Consider the following 22,233-nt stretch of genomic DNA (forward strand, 5'->3'; position numbering starts at 1 on the left):
TATATAATAATAATTTAAATACAATATTTTATATACGTTAAAAAAATTGATCTAATTAAATCTTATTTAAATATATATTAATAGTTTTAATATAATATTTTATATAAGTTAAAAAAATTGATATAAATTTTAGGTATTTTTATATTTATTTAGTATATTTTATAATAAATATTAGAATACATTTGAATTAAATAATCGTTTAATTTGATTAATAATATAACATTTTATAAAAGTTAAAAAATCTTATATAACTGTAGGATTGTTATATTGATTTAATATATTTTATAAATAAATATGAAAAATATTAAATTAAATAATAATTTAATTTAATATATAATATATGATTTTTATATATATTCAAACAAAAGGGACAAATTGAAAATTTGCTCACTTAAAATACTATTTTTATAGTATGTTTGTGAGGGGATGTTAAGTTGTATATATAATGAAGGAGAAGGGTATTTTGGACAGTTGCACTACCAAAAAAGCTGAAATAGGATAGAAAAAAAGCTCTACTCTCATTTCCACCGCGTGTACAGCACCTTCCGTCAGTTTTGGACGGAGGGGGTCTTTTTTGCAGGGTTTCAAAATTCACAAGGTCTTTTATGGTTATTTATTTAACACAGGTAAGTTTTATGTAATTTTAGCATAACACAGAGGGGTATTATGGAATTTTCCCTAAATTTTTTGTAACTCTTATAGATGATTTTTTCAAGTATTGCTATATTCATCTTATTATAGCTAAGGATGAAAATTTTTGACAAGTTTAAGGTTTATAAAAATAAAGTTGAAAATCAATTAGAAAAAAAGATTAAAATGCTGATATCTAATAGAGGGGGAGAATATTCTTCAAAAGAGTTGTCAAAATTTTGTGAAGATAATGATATAATACATGAATTCACACCTCCTTATTTACCACAATCAAATGGTGTAGATGATAGAAAAAATAGGACTTTGATGAATATGATTAATGTGATGCTAATAAACTTAGGAGTACCAGAAAATTTGTGGAGAGAAGCTATTTTGGCTTCTTGTTATACATTAAATTGCATAATAGTTAAAGGTAATACTAAAACACCTTATGAGTTATGGAAAAAAAGAACTTCTACACTAAATTTCTTAAAGTGTGGGGGTGTCTAGCAAAAGTAATTATACCTGAATTCAAGAGAAAAAAAATAGTCCTAAAGTTGTAGATGCTATCTTTATTGGATACGCGCAAAATAGTACTACAAATAGGTTTCTAGTGTTTAATTCTGAAGTTAGTACAACATCTAACAATACAATTATTGCGGCTAGAGATGCAACATACTTTGGAGATGTTTTTCCTTTTAAGACTAAAATTCAAAGTGAGTCATACATTTCAAAAAATTGAATCTTCTACAGTTGAATCATTTAGTAGTGTGGTGTTAGAAAATAAGCAAGGAGAATCATCAAATTAAAGAGAAGAAAAAGAGTTAGGGTCGAAAAAAATTTTGAAGATGATTTTATCACATTTTTAGTTGAAGAGGATCCACAAATTTATGATGAAGCAATATCTTCTATTGATGCACCTTTTTGGAAAGAAGCTATTAATGATGATTATAATTCAATTATTCAAAATAATACTTGGATTTTATCTAATTTACCACTTAGTAGTAAACCAATAGGATATAGATGGATTTTTAAGAAAAAGTTAAAAACTGATGGATCAACAAATAAACATAAGACAAGATTAGTAGCGAAAGGATTTACTCAACAAGAAGGGACAGATTATTCTAATACTTATTCTCGGGTTGCTAGAATTTCAACTCTTAGAACTTTGTTGGCTTTAGCATCTATACATAAGCTAATGATTCATCAAATGAACATTAAGACTGCATTTTTAAATTAAAATCTTTATATGCATTGAAACAAGCTTCTAAACAATGGCATGAGAAATTTAATGAGATAATTATAGGTTATGGATTCAAGTCAAGTTAGCATGATAGGTGTGTCTATTGTAAATTAAAAAATGGTGAGTATGTATATTATGCTTAGAAATAATTTTTGGGTTTAATTAATTTAAAAATTATAGAAAACATTAAAAGTTATCTATCAAATAGTTCTAAAATAAAAGATATGGGAGAAGCAAATATGATTTTAGAAATGAAAGTTAGTAGAACTCAATAAGGAATTTTATTAAACCATTCTGTAGCAATTGAAAATTTTATAAGAAAATTCAATTATTATGATCATAAGTCTGTTTCTACCCCAATTGATCCAAACGCATTTTATACAAAAATTTGGGTGAATCTGTTTTTCAATTAAAATATTCACAAATTATAGGATTTTTGCTATATTTTTCTAATAGGACAAGATCAGATTTTTCCTACGCAATTGGTAGACTTAGTAGGTATACTCCTAATCCAAGTAAAGATCATTGAAATACTTTGGAAAGAATTATTAAATATCTTAGAGGAACAATAAATTATTCTTTATGTTATAAAGATTTTCTCAATATACTTGAAGCATATAATGATGCTAATTGGATTATTAATAGCTCTGAGGTTAAGTCTATTAGTGGATTTAATTTTATGATGGGTGGAGCAGCAATAACTTGGGTTTTAGAAAACAAACAGTTATATCCAAAAGCACTACGGAAGTTGAATTAATAGCTCTAGATACTACTTGTACAACTGATGAATGGTTAAAATATTACTTGATATCCCATTGGTAAATAAAGCTTCGCTAGCTATTTCTATATATTATGATTATAAGGCAACTATAGATCTTATGGAGCAAACACATTCTAATAAGAAATTTACTAGACATCTACAAGCTAGGTGTAAGAGTGTAAAGTCATTATTAAAAAGAAATATTATACTCTTACTTTTGTAAAATCTGAGAAAAACTTAGCAATAATTTGACCAAAGGCCTACTCAAAAAGGGTGTACATGAATCATCGAGGGTGATGCGCATAAGCCTACATGGGAGTCACCTACTAACCCAATTTTTATGATTGGAGACCTATGAAGAAGGTTCAATGGGTAGGAACAACCTGTACTGCATGACTCATTTAGCACTACTTTATGAGGAGAGCCGCTCCTCCCCATTCCTATAGTGATAGTGCTTTACAGTGTGATGTTCGGTTGAGATTTAACCCTTAATGAGAACAAGGCGGAATCCCGCAGGGTGAAGTTTCATCTAAATGAGAGTTGCTATGAGGGCCGTAGCTATGGGTTTGGGCTAACCATAAACTCTCAGAAGAATCAAGATTAGAGCGCATGGATGTTAATAAGGCTAACCCGCTTCAAACAAAGAGCGATGTCAATACTGTGTATGACGTATTGAGATTTGGCCACAGGACCTAATTCAAGGTGTAATCCATTATGTCTCCCTCAAATGAAAATCGTCAACACTAAGTGTAGGCTCAAGTCCGGAAGACTCCTGCACCTATTGCATAGTATTCACTTTTCCTATTATATTTTCTTATACATCATTTGAAGTTTTCAAACTTGTTACAATTTGAAGTTTCAAAGCTTCAAAATAATAATTCAATTTTAAGTTTCAAAATTAAATTATGTAACGCCCTTTTTAATTTTGTAAGAGCCTACTAATAATCGTTATTTCTATTTTAATTTTGGGTGTTACATGTCCTATCCTAACACTGCAAATAGAAGGTCCTACGGGTCTGGGTAAACACACAACTCACTCTTGCATCTCAATTCTCACATTCCTATTACTACATACTTTTGGACAACTTGATGAGGTCTAATTATCTAGTCTTCTTGTGAACATGCTCACAATAGAAGATGTTGGTTGAGGCCTTCTTGGATTTTATCTTGGGGTGGTGATGAGCTGATAGTACCTGCACAGAGGGAGGCCATCACTATCTTAGAACAACTTTAAGTGACATGACTCTGACAGGCCGGCCGTTTTAAATTTATTTACATATATCACATGCATTATTTATCTTTATTTATCAAAACTATTTTAACAGTAAACTAAAATTTTCACAGCAAAATATATTTTTTCTCTGTGTTATGTAACATGAGCAAATATCCCCCCCAAAAAATTCAGCAAATTATTTCCTTGTATTTCAATAAATGAAGCAAATTACTCTCCATCAATGGAGACGGGGGGTAAATTGGTTCTTTTTTTCAAAACACAGGAGGTAATTTGCTATTTTATTCTTCATAGGGGGTGGTTTGCTCATTTATCACATCACAGGTGTTTTATTATTTATGATCAAAACTAGACGAGTTAGATAAGATTAAGAGTAAATTACAATGATATAATTAAAATACTTTGTGTTGTTTGCCCCCGTTTGAGCTCTCGCTTGTGAGAGGATCGACGAACCTGAGAGAGGGATCCAGAATCTGAGGAGGCGACTGGAATATCAATACCTTTAATTTTAATAGTCGTCTAATAACTAGTTTAATCCGAGAACTAACTAAAATGCCCTTATAGATTATGAATTATATAATTTTAATTATTTTAAAAAAAAATAATTTTTTTGTGAATTAGATGGATAGTCATTTTATAATTTTTCAAATTTTTTTATTCATATGGTGCTATTCTTTTACAAAATTTTCAATTTTTCCTATAAAAAAAATATAATAATACAAGTAGAAATATTGACATTTTCAGATTTTCATTCAAAAATTATATAATTTCATCAATTATCATAGAGGTAATGATAATTTTTCAAATAATGAGATATATCCATAATTATACTAAATTTTAATTTTCTGAGAGCTTGATATAATTTATCTTAAAATTAATGTAATTTCGGGTTTAAATTGGTTTATCCAAAATTCATTCTTTTAGAAAAAAGGAAAAAACTTGGTGAAAATTTAATTAGGTTATTACAGTTGCCTTCTACTCCACATCCTGAGTTTCATAACGAAAAAACGTAGCATAATTCCCTCATAGCTCATGATACTGTTTTTGCTGACAAAAACCAAAAAGAAGTGGAGAGGGGGAGGGAGAAATCTGAGCATCAAATTAGCGATGTTTGTACCATAAACCAAGGAGGAGGAAAACCATGAGGAACAGCAGCAGCAACGACAGTAGAGAAGAAGATCGAAACAAAGAAACTTCTTCTTCACCTTCCAATTCCGAGTCCAGATTCAACCAAACTCTTAGAAATGTTCAAGGGTATGTGTCCAGGCATTGTTCTTTTACTCTTCAGATCCAGCAATTTACTTGTAGCGTATCGTTTTCTTGGGAAACCCGAATTTCATTGATTTATGGAAGTTCGATATCTCAGTTTGCCTTTTAAGATTTATTATATGTTTGGCCAAGATTTGAGGTCCCATTTGAAAATTTGTTCAGGAAATTGAAATGGGTCCATTAGAATTAACGTTCGATGTGTTAGTTGTCTATTCCTCTCTTTCTTCTTGTGTGAGTTCGTGTTTACGAGATCATGGAATTGGAAATGCTTAGGAGAGTCTCTGGTTAAGTAGTTGATAAAGCCACTAAAATTGGCACGTCAAAGTTCAAAAATTTGAACTTCAATGGATACATTGTCTATTTAAGGCTTTCTAATTCTAGTTATGAAATCTGCAAATAGTGTCATTTCCTTTTACATCTATATATGCAGATAGGCTGAAGCTTTTGATGGTTTGGGCTCTTGCCCACCAGTGAGATCACATTACTTCTCTGTAATTCTTATGATTATGTTAATTTGTTTGGTCTATGAGGAAGTACTGCCCAGATGCACTCTGTTTGCTCTGATATCACAATACAGTGTCCTGAGGTATTACTTACTCCATTAATTCCTCAAAATATTGAGTACCTAAATATATTCTTAAGATGTGCAGGTTGCTCAAGGGTCGCAGTTTTCCTGGTAAGATACTGATAACACGGAGAACAGATCCCCTGGACCTGTCAAGTTTGCATTCCCCAAACAGTGGCCCGAGATCTTTGGAGAGTGATATTCACCATCGCAAACAAGTGGATAAATCAACTGAGGTTTCCATTTCTATTGCCTGTAGTACAATAATTGATTCCTGTTGATCAAGCAATCAAATCCATAACTTATCAATAGTTATTCTTCATGCATTTAGGATGAAGTTGAAAACAGAAGTAGTACAAAAGCTAGCTCATCTGTTAATGATACAAAATCTTCAACAACGGGTAGTGAAAACACATCAAAAGAGGTCCATAGGTCCACAGTCGGAGCTAGAGCTACAGATTCTGCTAGGCTGATGAAGTTCACCAAGGAATTATCTGGTTCATCTGTATTCTTAGGTTTGTACTTCCCTTTTTTTGTCTCTTCATTTAAGTTCTGTGGAGATAATAATCGTTCAAGCTTATCTGCATTTGGTTTTCTGTTCCTGAAATTGGATACTAGGTAATATGACTTTGACTGCATCTATGGAATTCTTCTCATCTCCATCTTTTAGGAAAGGATTTACTCAAGATACTGACTTTCTTTCACCATATTTTCAGCTGCCTGATCTTTTTATGCAACTGTTCCAAACAAATTTTATCTCTTTCAAAGAAACATGGCTATTCACTAGGAATGCTATCCTGACTCAACAAGACAGAAGGGAATCTGCCATTTGTACTCAATTTACTGCAATTCATTTTCTGAAAATCTCATCTCCAGTGCACCCACCCTTTTCTTTTCAGATTGTCTCAGTGTTTATATTAAGCCCGTACCTACCTCCTTCTCCCTCTCCCTTTTAAACAAAAAGTATAAAACTAAGATTTAAACCATATAATAATTTATTATCTTTCATTGACATAATTATATCAAAATTGACTTCATTATTTGGAACCAACACGATATACAATTCGACATAGTTTGTAGATGAAATCAAACACATTTAACCATATCCAACTCTTAATGAGACTAACCATTTCATCTTCAAATGAATACCAAGGGCATCTTTACTACACCTTTTACAATGCATTTCCTAAATCTCCTCAAGATATGGAACCAATAGAACCCGAATTTCCATAGTTCTATGATTTGAGATGCTATGCCAGCATGAGATTAGGATTTGACCCTTTTCTGTTGATCATTTCCTCTAATCTCTAGACATTTTCACATTGAGCCGCATGTTACCGAAATCGATGTTTGTTGTTGGCACTATATCAATACATGCAGACGCATCTATATAAATGCTCAATATTCCACATTATGGTGACTCAGTGACTGGTATCCATTTGACATGTCTCTCATTGGTTCAAAAAAATTACCGAAGCCCTTTATGATTTTTCTTAGTATGAGAGCAAGGACATTGATGACTGACCAACTAGAATCAATGTTCTATTAGAAGTGCATAAGTTGATCTGTTCAACCTCCATAGTATTGTTATAATGTTGAATTCTGATATGTTACTGCTTTCCTCCTCAGTCTCTTATTTTATTCCTGTCATCTGCATCACGCAGAAAAACTGCGTGAATTAGCATGGAGTGGTGTGCCTCCACATTTGCGTCCAACTATATGGAGACTTCTGTTGGTATGCCAAAACCCTAATTGAACTTTTTGCTTTACATAAATCTACTGGAAATATATAATAATTTATTTATTGATTCTGAAGAATTTTCTGAAATGCTCTGGAACATGAGCTTACGCCTACTAATTTCCTGATGTGGAGTTAATTGACTTTTAGCTTTCCAGGCTGCCTAGTACTTATTTCTAGCTCTATCATTTGACTTGGAATGGCTATTTGGTGTGGGCGTGTGCCTGAAAATTATCTTCTGCAAACCTATGTACAGAAAAAATATCAGTCCACTTGTGACCTGTAGAACTAATGCCTCTTTATCTATTCAGCTTCTGTTCTAAACCTCCTTTAATATGTGCTGGAGATACCTCATTTTGTTAAAGGTTTTTGTGTGGCCCAGTCCCTCCTATATGTTTCAACTCTTGAATAATTGGTAACCAGAGAAGACAGTCAATGTCTGAACATTAGCGTTCTTAATATTAACTTAAGTATAATTATGTGACAATACTCTGAATCAATAATCTGATAGAGAAGATGAACATTCAGATATATCTTTTCTTCTTTGACACTGTGCTTGATTTATGATCCTGATGATGGAAAATAAGGAGTGAACTGAAGGGAGAAAATTGATTTACAAGATGTTCCTGTCTGATATCAGGGGGAAAGAAAAAGGACTTAGAAAAAAGATCTTCTATGTAGTCTGCTGAAATGTAAAGCTTGTGATCTCAGTCATTAAGCTAATAACTAGCAGTGAAATACAAGGAAGCTGAAAGTCAACGGATCTTCATCTGGAGAGTGGAGTTGACTGATTATGATTAGAAGTAATCTTCAAACTTGTTATGGGAGAAGAGGAGAGTGCAACTTTTCGCATCAGGCGAAGCCATTAAGCTAGTTAGAAGTTAACTTGAGTTATATGATTGGTTTTACTTCAAGCCACATGTGATATATTTCAGCAGTATGCATAATAAATAAGCTGTGAATATCTTTATTATATTCTCAATATAGTCTTTGAGATGAATACTGAGTTTAAAGATAATAATACTATCACCAATGTCGTAGAACATCTTAATATATTCGTTATACTAAGTAGTATGGTAGAATTATCTTCAGAACAATTTCAAGTACTGGGTATTATTAGAGTCATAAAGTTCCTATGGGACTAGGGTATGATTCTAGAATATTTATTTTATTCTTCCAGTTAGAGCTCCTGTTTCCTTTTTGTTGTGTGCACATTTAGTGTCTCATTCCTAAAGTGTACTTTTTATATATTCCAAAAATACCCTCTTTTGGGAATGATTTAACTCCATTTCTTCTGAACTGCTACTTTGTCTGATACTCAGCTAAAACTCCAGAGTGTGGTATTATATCTAGGTCTATGCAATTGCAGGAACCTGTATGCTTGAAATTTAATTATGAAACAATAGGAATCTTAAAAGGGGCGTTACTGTGTCGGATTGTGTCATAATCGAACACACATTGTTCTCTTCTGCATTTTCTTATGTTAAGTAGCTGATAGGATTAGTCATTTCCAGTTTAATGTATAAAGTACCATAGAAATAAATTGGTCCACATTTGAATTGTGCGCATTTTTTATTTTCATCATGTCTGTCTAGTTCATACAAAATTCCCAAAGGAACATGGAAGTCCATAATACTTTGGGGTACTATTTTGAAAAAATTGGTGATTGTAACAACGTACACTGATTTTCCAGATATTATAAGTAGAGGTCCAAATAGCTTTATGGTGAGTTTCTTAGGAGCTATTGGATTGTGAAGCTGCAATACATTAAATCTTTTTTCTCAAGGAGCTCTTGCATAAAGTACACAGAATATTTATTGATTGAAACCTGCTTATTCTAATCTTTTGAACAAGCAGTGTTTACCTCACCAAGTTCTAGAATTTTTTTAATGAAAATTGTTTTTTTGAATTTTAAATATTAACTGACAACAGGGATATGCACCCTCTAATTCAGATAGAAGGGAGGGAGTTCTGAGAAGAAAGCGCCTGGAGTATCTTGATTGTGTTGCCCAATATTATGACATACCTGATTCTGAGCGCACAGATGAAGAGATCAACATGCTTCGTCAGGTAGAGAGTAATCCTTGATTTCTTGCTACTTGTGTTTTCACATGCTCTTTATTGTATCATTACCTACTTAATGATGGATTCTCGTGAACTCGTTAGATTGCTGTTGATTGTCCAAGAACTGTCCCTGATGTCTCGTTCTTTCAACAAGAGGAAGTTCAGAAGTCACTGGAGCGAATACTTTACATATGGTTAGATGCTTTCTTTTGCAATGATTTTCATCTTTCTGCATTTTATCATGATCGACTACACTCTTTTGCGGGCATGAGCAGACATTTAGTTGACTAGAGATGATTCATAATCTATTTTTACTCATAAGGAATGTTTCTGGAACAATGGTTTTCTAGGCATAGAGTTTCTAAAGGTCTGTCTTTTAAATGTGGAAGTTATGAAAAAATGTGACTAGATGCATCCCTAAGCTGGGAAATAGTTAGGTCTTGTGAAGGCATTTCTCATTGTCAAAACACAAACTGTGATGATGCTTAGAAAAGCACAATAAGAAAGTTTGCCATGTTGGTATTCAGGCTAAGTGTCTTTTTTGTGTTTTTGACCTTCATGATCGCATTACTTTAGTTTGTAATTAATCTGGTAAGTGTTATTTGTATCAGATTTCAATGTGTTGTTGTACACTTAGATTTACTATTTTTGAAAGTCATAAATAATATATTCGATATATTTAAAAAGTATTGTAGTAAATATGTTGCTGAGAATTATGTGCAGATAGAGTTGATGTTACAGCTAATGAGTAATTCTGATTTTAAGCTGGGATAATTGAAACCCCATTACAGAGTTATTACTAATTTGTGCCATCTCATTCGGTGCTTGGAGGAGCCATGGCTGATGGTTTGAGAGGTTGATAAGAATTTTGCTTCTTCATCCGGTATTTCTGGAACTGTACTGGGATTTGCTTCAATATTTAATATTTTCTAAAAAGTGTTATGACCTCTATCCTAATATTAGAGGTCAATCCATTTTGACTAGGCATGTAGCTTAAGATGAGAGTTGAAGAACTGAATGTTTGGACCTATTTTCGATGCCAAGATCTTGCTTCTTACTAAACATCTCATCTTTCATGTAGTTAATAAATTTGGCTGCAAAATTGCAAATCTTAAACTATCCCAGATGAGCACACATCTCTCAAGACTAAGCTGAATTAATTATCTGCCTCTGATCTTCTGTTTTGCTGTTGTTCTGTCATCATGGTGTCATTCTCTGACATATGCACACGTGTATTGGCAATGGTGGGTGGGGCAAAGTCAAAACTTGTTTGAACTAGGCTCCCACTTTCTATATTTCTTTCTTGTTTTGCATAATTCATTTGTAGATTTTAGGAAATCACACGTTTGCATCGCCAATGGTGGTGGTGGCATGTCCAAAGTTGGTTGAATGGGCTCCCTCTTTCTATATGACTTTCTTGTTGCCCCATTAACTCTTTTTATGGATCTAGGGAGGTTTTCTTTTATCAGTGTGGTAATTTCATGTTTATAGTTTATTTTTTTCCAAATACACTTATTTTTGGAACACTATGCAGCAAAATTTACCACAAAATTAGTAGAACCTATTATTTGTTTTGTTTTAAGTTAACAATAAATGTATATGAACATTGTAATGGACTTTTTGATTTGATATTTTGTCTGATTGCTATACATGAGGTGAATGCTTAAAAGTTTGCATTTTGCTTCAATCTGTTTGGTTGGAAAATTATCAATTTTAATCTTTATAAGAAACGGAATAAATCACTTTGCTGCTTATTTTATTGCTCTTCAGCATTCTTCTAATCAATTCCTGAAATCATAATATATTATTTCCTCATCCAGGGCTATACGGCATCCTGCAAGTGGCTACGTGCAAGGAATAAATGATCTCGCGACACCTTTTTTAGTTGTTTTTTTATCAGAATACTTGGAGGGTAGTGTTGATACTTGGTCAATGGCTAATCTTTCTTCCGAACAAGTATCAAATGTTGAAGCTGATTGTTATTGGTGTCTAACAAAGTTGCTTGACGGTATGCAAGACCACTACACATTTGCCCAGCCAGGAATTCAACGTCTTGTGTTTAAGCTGAAGGAATTGGTTAGAAGGATCGATGGTATGACTTCAATTCTTGGTCCCTCTTAACATCACGGTTGCTTTCTATGTTGGAATGGGTATCTAAATTGTTCCCATCCATGTACATGCACATCCATGCAAACCCTCGACCACTCCCATTTGTGTTGCTCCATTTTCAGTCCAAGAAAATTTTGAGAGACGAAACAAAAAAGTGAGTTCACCAGTAGTGGAGAGTTATTGGTTTCAAATATTATTTTAACTAAGAGAGTATAGCTGGAAAAAGAAGATTTTTATTTCAGGAAATGAAACATGATTTCGGACATAACAAAAGGAAAATGGTCTAATAAATTTGGAACAAAGAGAGTATACATCTAGACACATTCGTTCTGCCATATTCTTGTTCTTGTAATTCAAACACATACAGTTGACACCCAGTTGTCTGCATTGTTTTTTGGTTTTCTTCAAATAGAGTAGTTTAGTTACTATTTAGGTCTTACTTCATATTTCACACCGAAGCTAATCATCTTTAACATTTCTTATTATTGATAATCCTGGTCGTATTTTCTTTATGTTTATTGATGAACTATTTTGGTTTAGTTTTTCAACTTATTGTTATAATGCAAATCCTTGATCTTCCCGACCAACTGCTTTAGTTTTCTTAATGTGAACAGAACCTGTTTCAAGGCACATGGAGGAACAGGGGCTTGAATTTCTTCAATTTTCTTTCCGCTGGTTCAATTGCCTTCTTATACGTGAGGTTTGGATGCCTGCACTACTCTTTATTGTTATTCTGATTTAGCTAAGTGATAAAATTGTTGATGATAACTTGACATTATTCCAAGATGTGTACTTTAGCCTAAACCTTGTTGGTTTCAACTGTCGAAGTGATAAACTCATGATTTATATGTTCTGTAGATTCCATTTCGTCTTGTTACTCGTTTGTGGGACACATATCTTGCTGAAGGGGATGCATTACCAGATTTTCTTGTCTACATATTTGCCAGCTTTCTTTTGACGGTAAGAAAGCTTTGCACCTTTTGTTTTCTTTGTTCTCTCTCTCGTTTTTCTCTCCTTTTTAGGGTAATCACACGTATACTATCCGTGAATGTAAAATTACATTTTTCCCCAAAAACTATAGAAATTACACTTGCACCCCTTCTAAAAAGTACGTTTACAATTGTAAACTGTCAATTAGGGTTTTGGATGGAAAAAGTTGACATCTGCAAAAATTTATGTGAAACTTCCAATTTTGCCCCTCATCATCCAGAGGTCTTTATATTTTTTACCAAACTGCCTTGGTAAGATTTTGAAATTTTAGGGGTGTAAATATAATATCATATAGATAAGAGGGGATTTATGTTAAAATATTTAGTGTGGAAAGACATTATCTTTGTCACAAGTTCTTTTCTTATTACTTTGTTAAAACAATTGACTATAAATTGAATGCAAATGGCACTCTAACCAGGCATCAGATAACAGATGAAAACATCATTCTTCCATTACATAGTGTCGATGGGAATTAATATAGTCTCGAATAAAAGCTAACAAGAAATGAATGGGAATTGAATATCTCGCATTATGATAGTAGCCTAAATCCATCCCATTGCTCACATTTTCCGCTTCATTAGCTGTGAAAACCAGTCATAAACCGGAGTTTATTTCTGTGTTTTGTTCATTTGGCAGTGGTCAGATAAGCTGCAGAAGCTCGAGTTTCAGGAGATGGTGATGTTTCTTCAGCACGTTCCGACACAGAACTGGAGTGACGTCGAGCTGGAGATGGTGCTCTCCCAAGCTTACATGTGGCACACCATGTTCAACAACTCCCCCAGCCATTTTTTAGCTGGCTGACAACGGAAGTAGCGCTATTCCTCAGTGTCGAGATAGATCCCATCCTGTGTGAGTTCCAGACTGTAATACTTGTATGTTACAGTAATTGCTGTCTCTTGCCTGGTTCCGGCTTTCGACACAGGTGTGAAAAACCAGCTGTTACAACGGTAAATTGTTAGGATTCGTTGGTGATAATGCTCTCAACTTGGCTTGCATCAGTTTTATCCATGTTTATGCTCCAAACAGCTCTCTCTCTCTTGAATTTTTTTTTCTGGTTTCTGTATTTTTCCCACTTTAAGATGGAATTTGAAGATGTACTTTTGACTGTAGATTGCTCAAATATTTATCTGTTGTTCATGTGCATGTTTGCAGTTTGTATGCAAGCTAACAGATGGCAAGAGGCCTCCTCTTATTTCTTTCAAAAGGCAAATTCTTTATTTTTTTTATATTTATACTTGTTTTAAAATATTTTTTTATTGTTTATGCAAATAAGATTTCATTTCATCATTTTGTGAAAAATCATGAAATAGTATTTAAAGAGCTAATGTTATAAGCTTTAGTATTAATAAATATATAATTTTATTTCAGCTACATTATAGTCTCCAATCTTATTAATATTATATGATTTTGTTGGATGAACGCATTTTGTTGTTCTCCCTTTAAAAATTATGAATATATAGGTAGGATATGAGACAAGAATACAATACAAACTGGATTTACATCCAACAATGCATATCATATTAATTCATTACAAAACCAAAAAAAAGAGAAAAAAAGACTTTCATTCGTAACTAATAGAGTGTAAGTTCGAGTTTCATTAATTTAGGTATATGTCTACTTTCACAATACTTTTTTATTATTTTATTTTTTTCGAACATATTTGTTGATTGATTTGATTATTGACATATTTTAATCAATTTTTGAATTTAAATAATTAAATAATAAAATAAATAGCTTATTGTAAAACAAATAAAGGGCTAAAATGCATAAAATCCCCTGTGTTTTAAAATGTCCTCTAAAAATTCCCCTCCATTTTAAAAATAAGCAAAAAATCTCTCTATATTTTTTTAAATATAGCTCAATTGTCCATTTTCATTAAATCTAACTAACGACATTAATTTTTTCATAAAATGACTATTACACCCTTGCTTAATATATATTATTTTATATTTTAATGATCGTTGGGTCAATAGGAATTGTATCAAAGCCGTTAAATCAAATCAATTAATTTTAATCGTTGAATTTTTTAAACTTATAAAATAAATCAAGGTTCAGGTTTTATTGACAAAAAATATTGTTTAAGAAAAAATAAAATTAACCTCCACTCCACCCCCACCCCACTGCCTACCCCCTCTCCCTGATCACTTGCACCCCCGACCCGACCCCTCCCCCCTCGCCCCCCACCGCCTCCGCTCTTCCCGGTAGATGAGGGCGACGGCGACAGATCTGATCTAGGCAACGTAAATTAAGAAAGAGGGCAACAACATGGTTTGGGCGAGACCTGGGCATGGAAACAGTCGTCATCGCCCGGGCAGCGGCCGTCGCTATCACCCCAATTTTTCTTTTTATTTTTAAAATTAATTTTAATTATATTAATTAAAAATAATTTTAAATAATTATAATAATTAAAAATATATTTTAATTAATTAAAAATAATTTTAGATAACTATAATAATCATTGTACTTAAATATATATTTTAATTAATTAAGAATAAGTTTCGATTTAGCAATTATAGTTTTTAAATTTCAATTTTAACAAATTATAAAAAATTGTTTGATTTTAAAAATAATTTTAATTTAATATTTCAACTTAAATTTAAAAATTTATGTAATATTTTTTTATATTTTTAAGTAAATATATTTAAATATTTTTTAGATAGATGAAAAAAATAAAAAAAATCACTTAAAAAAGGTAAAAAATGTATATATGAAACATATATATATATATATATTATAAGGGCATTTTAGCAAAAACAAACACTAAAAATAAGGTAAAAAATAGTTATAAAAATTCACAAATGCACAAGGAGCGATAATGCACATTCCGTTAATTACTAATGAAAGTGGTATTTTTTTTACAGAGTTTTTATAAAACATAGGAAAATTTTTAACCTATTCTAAAAACACAGGGAATAAAATGCATTTTAGCCAAAATAAAGCTATAACTTTTAATTAACAAAGTAAATATAAATCCAACGTTTTTCTATCATCTCTACGGCTTGTTTTATTATTACTTTTTAGGGTAAATTACAACAATTTTTTCTGAAATTTGACATAATTACAATTATCTCATATTCTTGAAGATAATTTGAATTAGTGAGTGGTCTTGGAGTGTTGTGTGGCGCATGGTTTAGCAGATCCATTCTAATGACTTTGAGAAAATGGGTTTCTTGGTGAGTTTCATTTTCTCTTTTGCTTGCTTCGTTTTCTTTTTCCCCTTTAACTGAGGGGTCGGGGTTTAGTGGTTTGTGTAGTTATAAAAAGTAAAGATGAAAATCTTGATTTTACTATCTGTAGTCGTATAGTCCATGAATCTGCCTGTAATTTGTTGGATTGGTTCAAATTTACTCTCTCTGTTGGTTTCTTCATTTCATGGATCTGTAGTCATATAGTCGTACAGTGTTGGCTCAGCTCTCTGGTCACCGGCTAATGTGGACAGTGTTGGCTCAGCTTTCGGAGAAGCATATAACACTCCAGAATTCTTCAAATGTGGACTAGTGACTTGCGCTTTGGCTGCAAGACAGCAGATAACTCAGATGAGAAAGTGCAGGTAAGTTTTTTTTGAGTCAAATTGGGAAAGCAAGTAGTAGATGAAAGTTGTATTCACTAACGACAGAGTACGCAGTTTCTTGAACAATGAAACCATACTTCCAAGCTTATGGAATTGGACCCATGTTAGAATATGGTCAGCTTCAAGCACACCCAATACAGAGATGACATGCACATTTTATTAGAGGCATGCAGTAAATTGGGAACATAAAAGAGGCAACAAAAGATGTATGTTACTTGTACTTGTAGACACAGCAATAACTTTTCCGCTGTCTTCTAATATTAAGGAACATACTCCAAAGTCCCATGTGCTTAAATATATTCATAGCCAAGCCTCCCAAAATTCATAATGTTATAAAAGACTTGAACATAATAAATGTACTATCCTATCCGCAACAACACAAAAACCATATCAAAGTTTTCAAGAACCATCTTATGTTTACTAATGTGGATGATACTTTACATACTAAAGTTATCAATTCATAGGTATCAGAAGGAAATCAAATAAAGTCCTGAAAAATTTATTGACAACATTACACACCCATAATTCATAAAAACGGAACTCTGGATAGTCGTGCCCTTGACAATTCTGCAATCTACAAAGCCAATAGAAATTCTTATCCTAAAAGAGTATGGGGGAACTAACTTGAAAACTTCCATCTACATGTGCACAACCTCAAGTGGCAGTACTTCCCAAGTTTTTTCAAGCAATAGATGCATCTCAGTTTTTCTCCAATCAATCACAGAATTGGGGTGAATAGTTTCAATAAATTAAAGCATCATAATTTTTTGGATCAAAAGAAGAAACCTCAAGCCATGAGTTGGAATCTCAAACAGTACAAGGTAAAGATGCCAGAGTAATGAAACTCTATAAACTAGGAGATGTTACTTATTTCTACTAAATGATGGTTTTTACAGCATCATGCACTGCCATTGAGAGAGGTATAAACTATAGTATCCATGTCTAGTAGATCTAGTACTGCTGCCACAAGGGGTACTTGTCAAAGTAGAAGTCTATTATTACATAATTAAAAATGTATGCAAGGAACTGTAACATTAATGATTGGGTTTATGTAGAGTGGTGGCCACTCATACATCATCATCAATGTAATATGTACTTCTATCTTATATGTAAGCAAGAACAGGAAAACACTTTGAAAAAAGTACTGTATGAAGGATATGAATACTCACAAATGTCCTTTCAACTTCTTCAATAAATTTCTCAGGGTAATCAAAATAGTCAGCACATTCTTTCTTTATTGTTTCAGTAAGAGCTTCCTCACCAGCCTGTTCAAGATTCCTTATAACGATTGTAAAGGTCAACTTATCTGGGACACAACCTGAAGCCTTCATCAGCTCATAAGTCTCCATTGCTTTCTTCACCATTTCAACTTTGAAATACGCTCCAATCAGTTCAGTATAGGTCCTTGTATCAGGTTCCAAGCCCTCATTCCTCAGTTCTAAGAAGACTTGTTCAACCATTTCAATCTTCTTGTTCTTCCCCAAAATCAATATCATGTCATTGAATAGAGATAGCTCTGGTACATACCACACCTCCTTCCTCACAAAGTTAAACACCTGAAAAACCTGATGAATTTGAGATAAAAGAACATCCTACTAAACTAAATGAAAATAAATGTGGAGATAAGAAGAATCAAACCAATAGACGGAATCATTATATATGTAAGTTCAGTGCATAATGGGATTTGCAGATACGAATCACATCATGAATACAGTGGAGGAAAAGAAAAGAACTGGTTGAAGGAAAACTAGGAGATACTGCTTTTTATCCATTGACCAAATATTAAGCTGTGACATTTATCTCAACAGGAGACTGATAAACGCCTCACAAAACTAGATAAGCAGAATGGGTTAAGTCTTCCATTTAGTGTTTAGGTTGTCCACCAAAAACATTCTAGCAATTCAATAGAAAATAGGACTAATAAACCATCATAAAATTCCGCTAGAAATAATTAATATCGACAATAAACAGTCAGATATATTTATTGATCATTGCATAATAAAGAACAACTAAACTTTTCTGTCAAGGCATATACTTGGAAATCATGCTTCGTATACTTGTCGACTCTTGAACGTTAAGATAAAAAGAGAGTTTGTTTATGAAAGTAATATTAATCTGAAAAGAGATTAAAAGGTTTAAGAAACCAATTAAGTTGCTCAATTACCAATTTTCACAAAAAATGGTTCCCCAATAAAATGGTATGTTCTATCATGTATTCATGTATTGAAAATTTGTACCAGGCTGCAAGTAGATACAGCCTGCTTGACATTAAACAAGTTCAGACCATGCAAGGCTCCCTTGGGAAAAAGAGCCAAAATGTATTGAAGAAAGAATTGTAGAAGGATGGAGTTTCATGAAATTATTCTCCAGACATTCTACTAACATACAGTTTACAAATCAGCAGAAACTTCCACCACTCCCTTATAATTAGAATAGATGTGATGAAAAAGCTCAGAGAGATTACTACCAGCTAAAACTTAGACTTCAATTCATGTAAAGTTCCTGAAATCCTTTCCCTACGTTTAACAAAGCCTCTTAACTAACAGATGCTATTAGGAAGGAAAAGCAATCTGAATCTATGGAGAAGCTATGGTTAAATCCAACAGGAAATTTACAAAAATCTCCTTAGCTACTCCCACTCATTCTATCATTGCTTTTTCATGCAGTCGCTCCTTGAAGAGATTCAATACCAAAACTTCTGATTGACTAACCTTACTCCCTTTCTTCATAGATATAAGAGGTGCTCTCAAGGAAAGGAAAAAAGGCAAGTAGCAAATTCTGGGAATGCATATGCGACTAGCGCTTGCGGCCCTTAACAAAAATTCTCTTCCTTCAGCCATTAAGACTACAGACAAAGAAATGATGCTCTAAATTTCTGCCGCAAGATGAATGGAGTCACCAAATTAAAAAATACTTAAAGGAAATGGGAGAAGAAGCCCGAAATTGTGAAACAATACCTTGAGAACTAAATCCAATTCGTTTTGCCTCTGTAACTCAGCCAATGTATCCAATAAATCAGCTTTCAAAAGCCTGCTGAGCTTATTGCTAAAAACTTGCTCCAACTTACAAGACGAGCTTTGGGCCAATTTCAAAGATTGGACTGCTTGAATGGCCTCTGTGGAGAGTACTCTGGTTCTCCACATAGGTTTCCTTGGCCCGTTTCTTAAACCGCAGGTGAATCTTAGTCTGTGTGGTGTGTAAAGAAAGGTGGAAATTTGAGGCTTCTGGTGCAGACGCATTTGCGAAAACTGAACTTCGAAGCTCGCCATTGGACCTGAAGAAAAAGATCGACCCCTGGGTTGGCAATCGCACAGAGTGAAGAGGCTGGCGAGGGAGGGGGCAGTGGGGGAAGAGAGGCGACGGGGGAGGCAGGAGAGGGGAGGGAGGGCAGTGAAGAGTGACGACGGAGCTGGTTGTCTGGAGGCGTCGGAGGGTGAGGGGGCTGTTTGGGGAAGGAAGGGAAAATATTAAAGATTTTTTCTTTTAAACTATAGATATTGTATTGTATAAAATGTATATAAATATATAGAAATTGAATGTTGACCGTAGATTTCAACAAAATAATTTTCCACCATTGATTTATGTGAGTAGATAAGGACGGTAGCTTTTAGTCATACCAAATTTTAATAGTAGATTTTAATAAGAAATATATGGACTACTGATCTCTATTGATCAACATCCAATTAGCTTATAAAAGAAGGGCATAAATGTTCTTTTTTTTAATGTAAAACACAATACATGTTGTATTATACCCAGTGAGCATATATAGAGGTCAATTGCATTCTTGTTAAAAGCTCAAGGTATTGTATTGACATTTCTTTTTTGTTAAGATCCCTTATTATTATCTATGTACCCAAGCAAGCGAGTCTTAAATTTGTTGATAAAGATAATTTTTTTCACATTCTCAACACAAAAAGGAAAAAAAAAAAAGGAGAACGACCATATGAAACAGCAAATTACTGTATATTTACCACTCTTGTTGCAGAACTTCACGACCATATGAGAGAGGTCATTAGTTATGTGAGACGTCCATGTATATTTTCGGCCAAAAAGGTGAATTCTGACGAAATAATTAAGGAGTTGAAATTATAAAAATTAAAAATAAATTAAATTAAAAAGATGAAAATGCCAAACCATCAAAAGATCAAATATACATTTAGCCAACATAAAAATATTAACCTTAGAAAGTTACTGAAACTAAATAAACATCCGTGATTTTATTTTATTGAGACAATAGGCAGATGCATCATGCCACACAACGAAAGCAAGGCCAAAATATCCAGAATGCCAAGTTGAAGATAATACTACTCTAGGCAAATATTCTGTTACGTAGAATTTCCTGTTCGATGAATCATTCATTACTCAGACTCGTTAGGAATCCATGCAAGATCAAGTTGCGTGAACCAGTGGCATGCCTCGCCTTCTCCAGGCCCAAACTTGAGTATCTCGAAAGCCACATGGTTCTTCGGCCATGCAGACGTATCCATATGACATATCGCCAGCAATGTATTAACCGCCGCTCCACCCTTCGGATCAACAACTTCCACTGCATACAAACCAGTCGAGGACAGGGAATGGCACACGTACGCCGCAAAGGGAAGAAACGCCTCGTGACAGGCCACGATTTTCGTTGCTCCATAGTGCTTCATTTTCCCTATAATCATCTCAGCGCCTGACCCTCTGCTGTTCTTGGAAGTCAAGGCCAGCAACTTCGTCCCGCCCAACGATGCCGTTGCGAACCCCACCATTTCCTCCAGGGATTTCGGGCAGCTCTTGGTTTCGCCCTCTATTGCTGCTGCATTGCAGTAAGCAAGCGTAGTTTGTATCGTCTCTTTTGTCGGGCCGACGCCCCATTCAGGGAATGCTTCAGTGATACCCTCATAAGTTAGAGGTATACTCGAAACGATTTGTGGGGGGAGAAACGTTCGATCGGGTAGGGTTTCTTGCAGGTTAGGGAGATGAACAAGGTTCCCGGTTTTGAGGGTTGAGACCCTGAAAAAGGAGAAGGGATCTTCACTCCTCTTGACCTGATCAACAGCAGCAGAATTAATCCCGTACGTGTTTTGTTGGGTGTATTTTGCAGTTGCAAAGGTGCACGACAGTTTAGCAAGTGAGCAGAAATGGGAATCGGCTGAGAACTTTCCGTTTTGGGGGAGCACGTTGCTGTAATACTCATAGTCATTTCTGCTCAATGGGGAGAGCTTTTTAAGGATGGGTTCGGGCATTTTGTTGTGCACATTTTGGGACCAGAATCTGAGTTGGTCTGAAGCAATAGCTGGTGATGAAGAAGCTGATGAGAAATGGAAGCCGGTGAGGTAGGAAAATAAGGTGAAGAGGAGTGTGAATGAATGTGAATTTGCCATATTCTTTCAAGCTTGCAAATTACAGTTTAGATTTCTTGTGCAGTTTGAAGGCTGATATTGGACCATATTTATACTTGAAAATGGAGGGGATGAAATTCATAAAATGTTTTTATCCAAGTTTAGCCCGCCCCAAATTTGAACTAATCGAATGACAATGAAATACAGCTGTGTGATTGGTGTAAAGTTTAGAAAAAGTGATGAATCACATAGCAAATGTATCATACTTGCACTGTGATTGATTAATCGAATCAAACTTGGTCCGAATAAAAATTTTAACACTTATAATGTGATTGGTTGGTTTTGTTTTTTTTCTATTTGTACATCAATCATGTTCAATTAAAAATTTTCTAATTCATTGGGAGTACGATCAAATCTTCATCGTGATATTATTTCATATTTTAAGTCGTTGGTGATACAAAAGAATACAATCAAGAAACAACTTGGATTTTATTATCTGCAGCTTAATTATAAACTTTGGATTGCGGGGAGATATTCATCAATTTTCTTTTTGTCTTTTTCTTCTTTTTTTTCTGATATTTAACTTTGTCACAATAATTAATGGATATAATAGTTTAAAAGGTAGGGAATCAAATATGCATTTTGGTTCGCTAATATAGGGTAGTTACGTACAATTTCGGTTTTATTTAATTTGAAAATTACAAATCAAATAGTGCATTTAGTCAAAATTTTACTGAAAAAA

The 22,233-nt window shown here is 33.6% G+C and overlaps 3 protein-coding genes across 6 annotated transcripts; 1 reads left to right on the plus strand and 2 right to left on the minus strand.

The window, feature by feature from the left end:
* The first annotated feature begins 4,845 nt into the window (after window positions 1–4,845).
* Window positions 4,846–13,831, plus strand: LOC105158778 (uncharacterized). 3 transcript variants are annotated; one of them, XM_011075639.3, is made up of 10 exons: window positions 4,846–5,118; window positions 5,784–5,934; window positions 6,030–6,213; window positions 7,363–7,433; window positions 9,369–9,506; window positions 9,603–9,694; window positions 11,321–11,592; window positions 12,224–12,309; window positions 12,468–12,569; window positions 13,236–13,831. In XM_011075639.3, the coding sequence occupies exons 1-10, from the start codon at window positions 5,006–5,008 to the stop codon at window positions 13,398–13,400; spliced, it is 1,374 nt and encodes a 457-aa protein (XP_011073941.1). In that variant the 5' UTR covers window positions 4,846–5,005; the 3' UTR covers window positions 13,401–13,831. The 3 variants fall into 3 exon arrangements, with proteins under 3 accessions (XP_011073941.1, XP_011073944.1, XP_011073945.1); XM_011075643.3 differs by having other exon boundaries at window positions 4,848–5,118; window positions 5,776–5,934; XM_011075642.3 differs by lacking the exon at window positions 7,363–7,433 and having other exon boundaries at window positions 9,391–9,506.
* Window positions 13,832–15,863: 2,032 nt separating this feature from the next.
* Window positions 15,864–19,645, minus strand: LOC105158779 (pentatricopeptide repeat-containing protein At1g62350). Of its 2 annotated transcripts, none has more exons than XM_011075645.3 (3): window positions 19,128–19,645; window positions 17,340–17,726; window positions 15,864–16,112 (listed from the first exon to the last, which is right to left on the minus strand). In XM_011075645.3, exons 1-3 carry the CDS (start codon window positions 19,437–19,439, stop codon window positions 16,083–16,085), a joined length of 729 nt encoding a protein of 242 aa, XP_011073947.1. In that variant the 5' UTR covers window positions 19,440–19,645; the 3' UTR covers window positions 15,864–16,082. The 2 variants fall into 2 exon arrangements, with proteins under 2 accessions (XP_011073947.1, XP_011073946.1); XM_011075644.3 differs by having other exon boundaries at window positions 17,340–17,735.
* A 717-nt stretch (window positions 19,646–20,362) lies between these two features.
* LOC105159004 (BURP domain-containing protein 16) lies at window positions 20,363–21,586 on the minus strand. The gene has a single exon (XM_011075936.2). The coding sequence runs from the start codon at window positions 21,531–21,533 to the stop codon at window positions 20,529–20,531; it is 1,005 nt and encodes a 334-aa protein (XP_011074238.1). The 5' UTR covers window positions 21,534–21,586; the 3' UTR covers window positions 20,363–20,528.
* Window positions 21,587–22,233: the final 647 nt, after the last annotated feature.

The sequence above is a fragment of the Sesamum indicum genome, linkage group LG3 (assembly GCF_026168435.1).
Source record: "Sesamum indicum cultivar Baizhima isolate 11 linkage group LG3, ASM2616843v1, whole genome shotgun sequence".
In the NCBI taxonomy this organism is placed as follows: Eukaryota; Viridiplantae; Streptophyta; class Magnoliopsida; order Lamiales; family Pedaliaceae; genus Sesamum; species Sesamum indicum.

Excerpts from the sequence above, each read along its gene's own strand:
- LOC105158778 (XM_011075639.3), top strand. The coding sequence starts at position 5,006 with ATGAGGAACAGCAGCAGCAACGACAGTAGAGAAGAAGATCGAAACAAA. Across the intron at positions 7,434-9,368 it reads CTATATGGAGACTTCTGTTG|GGATATGCACCCTCTAATTC; the intron begins GTATGCCAAAAC and ends AACTGACAACAG. Across the intron at positions 11,593-12,223 it reads ATTGGTTAGAAGGATCGATG|AACCTGTTTCAAGGCACATG; the intron begins GTATGACTTCAA and ends TAATGTGAACAG.
- LOC105158779 (XM_011075644.3), bottom strand. The coding sequence starts at position 19,439 with ATGGCGAGCTTCGAAGTTCAGTTTTCGCAAATGCGTCTGCACCAGAAG. Across the intron at positions 17,736-19,127 it reads AATTGGATTTAGTTCTCAAG|GTTTTTCAGGTGTTTAACTT; the intron begins GTATTGTTTCAC and ends CAAATTCATCAG. Across the intron at positions 16,113-17,339 it reads AAGAAGTTGAAAGGACATTT|CCAAAGCGCAAGTCACTAGT; the intron begins GTGAGTATTCAT and ends GCTGTCTTGCAG.
- LOC105159004 (XM_011075936.2), bottom strand. The coding sequence starts at position 21,533 with ATGGCAAATTCACATTCATTCACACTCCTCTTCACCTTATTTTCCTAC.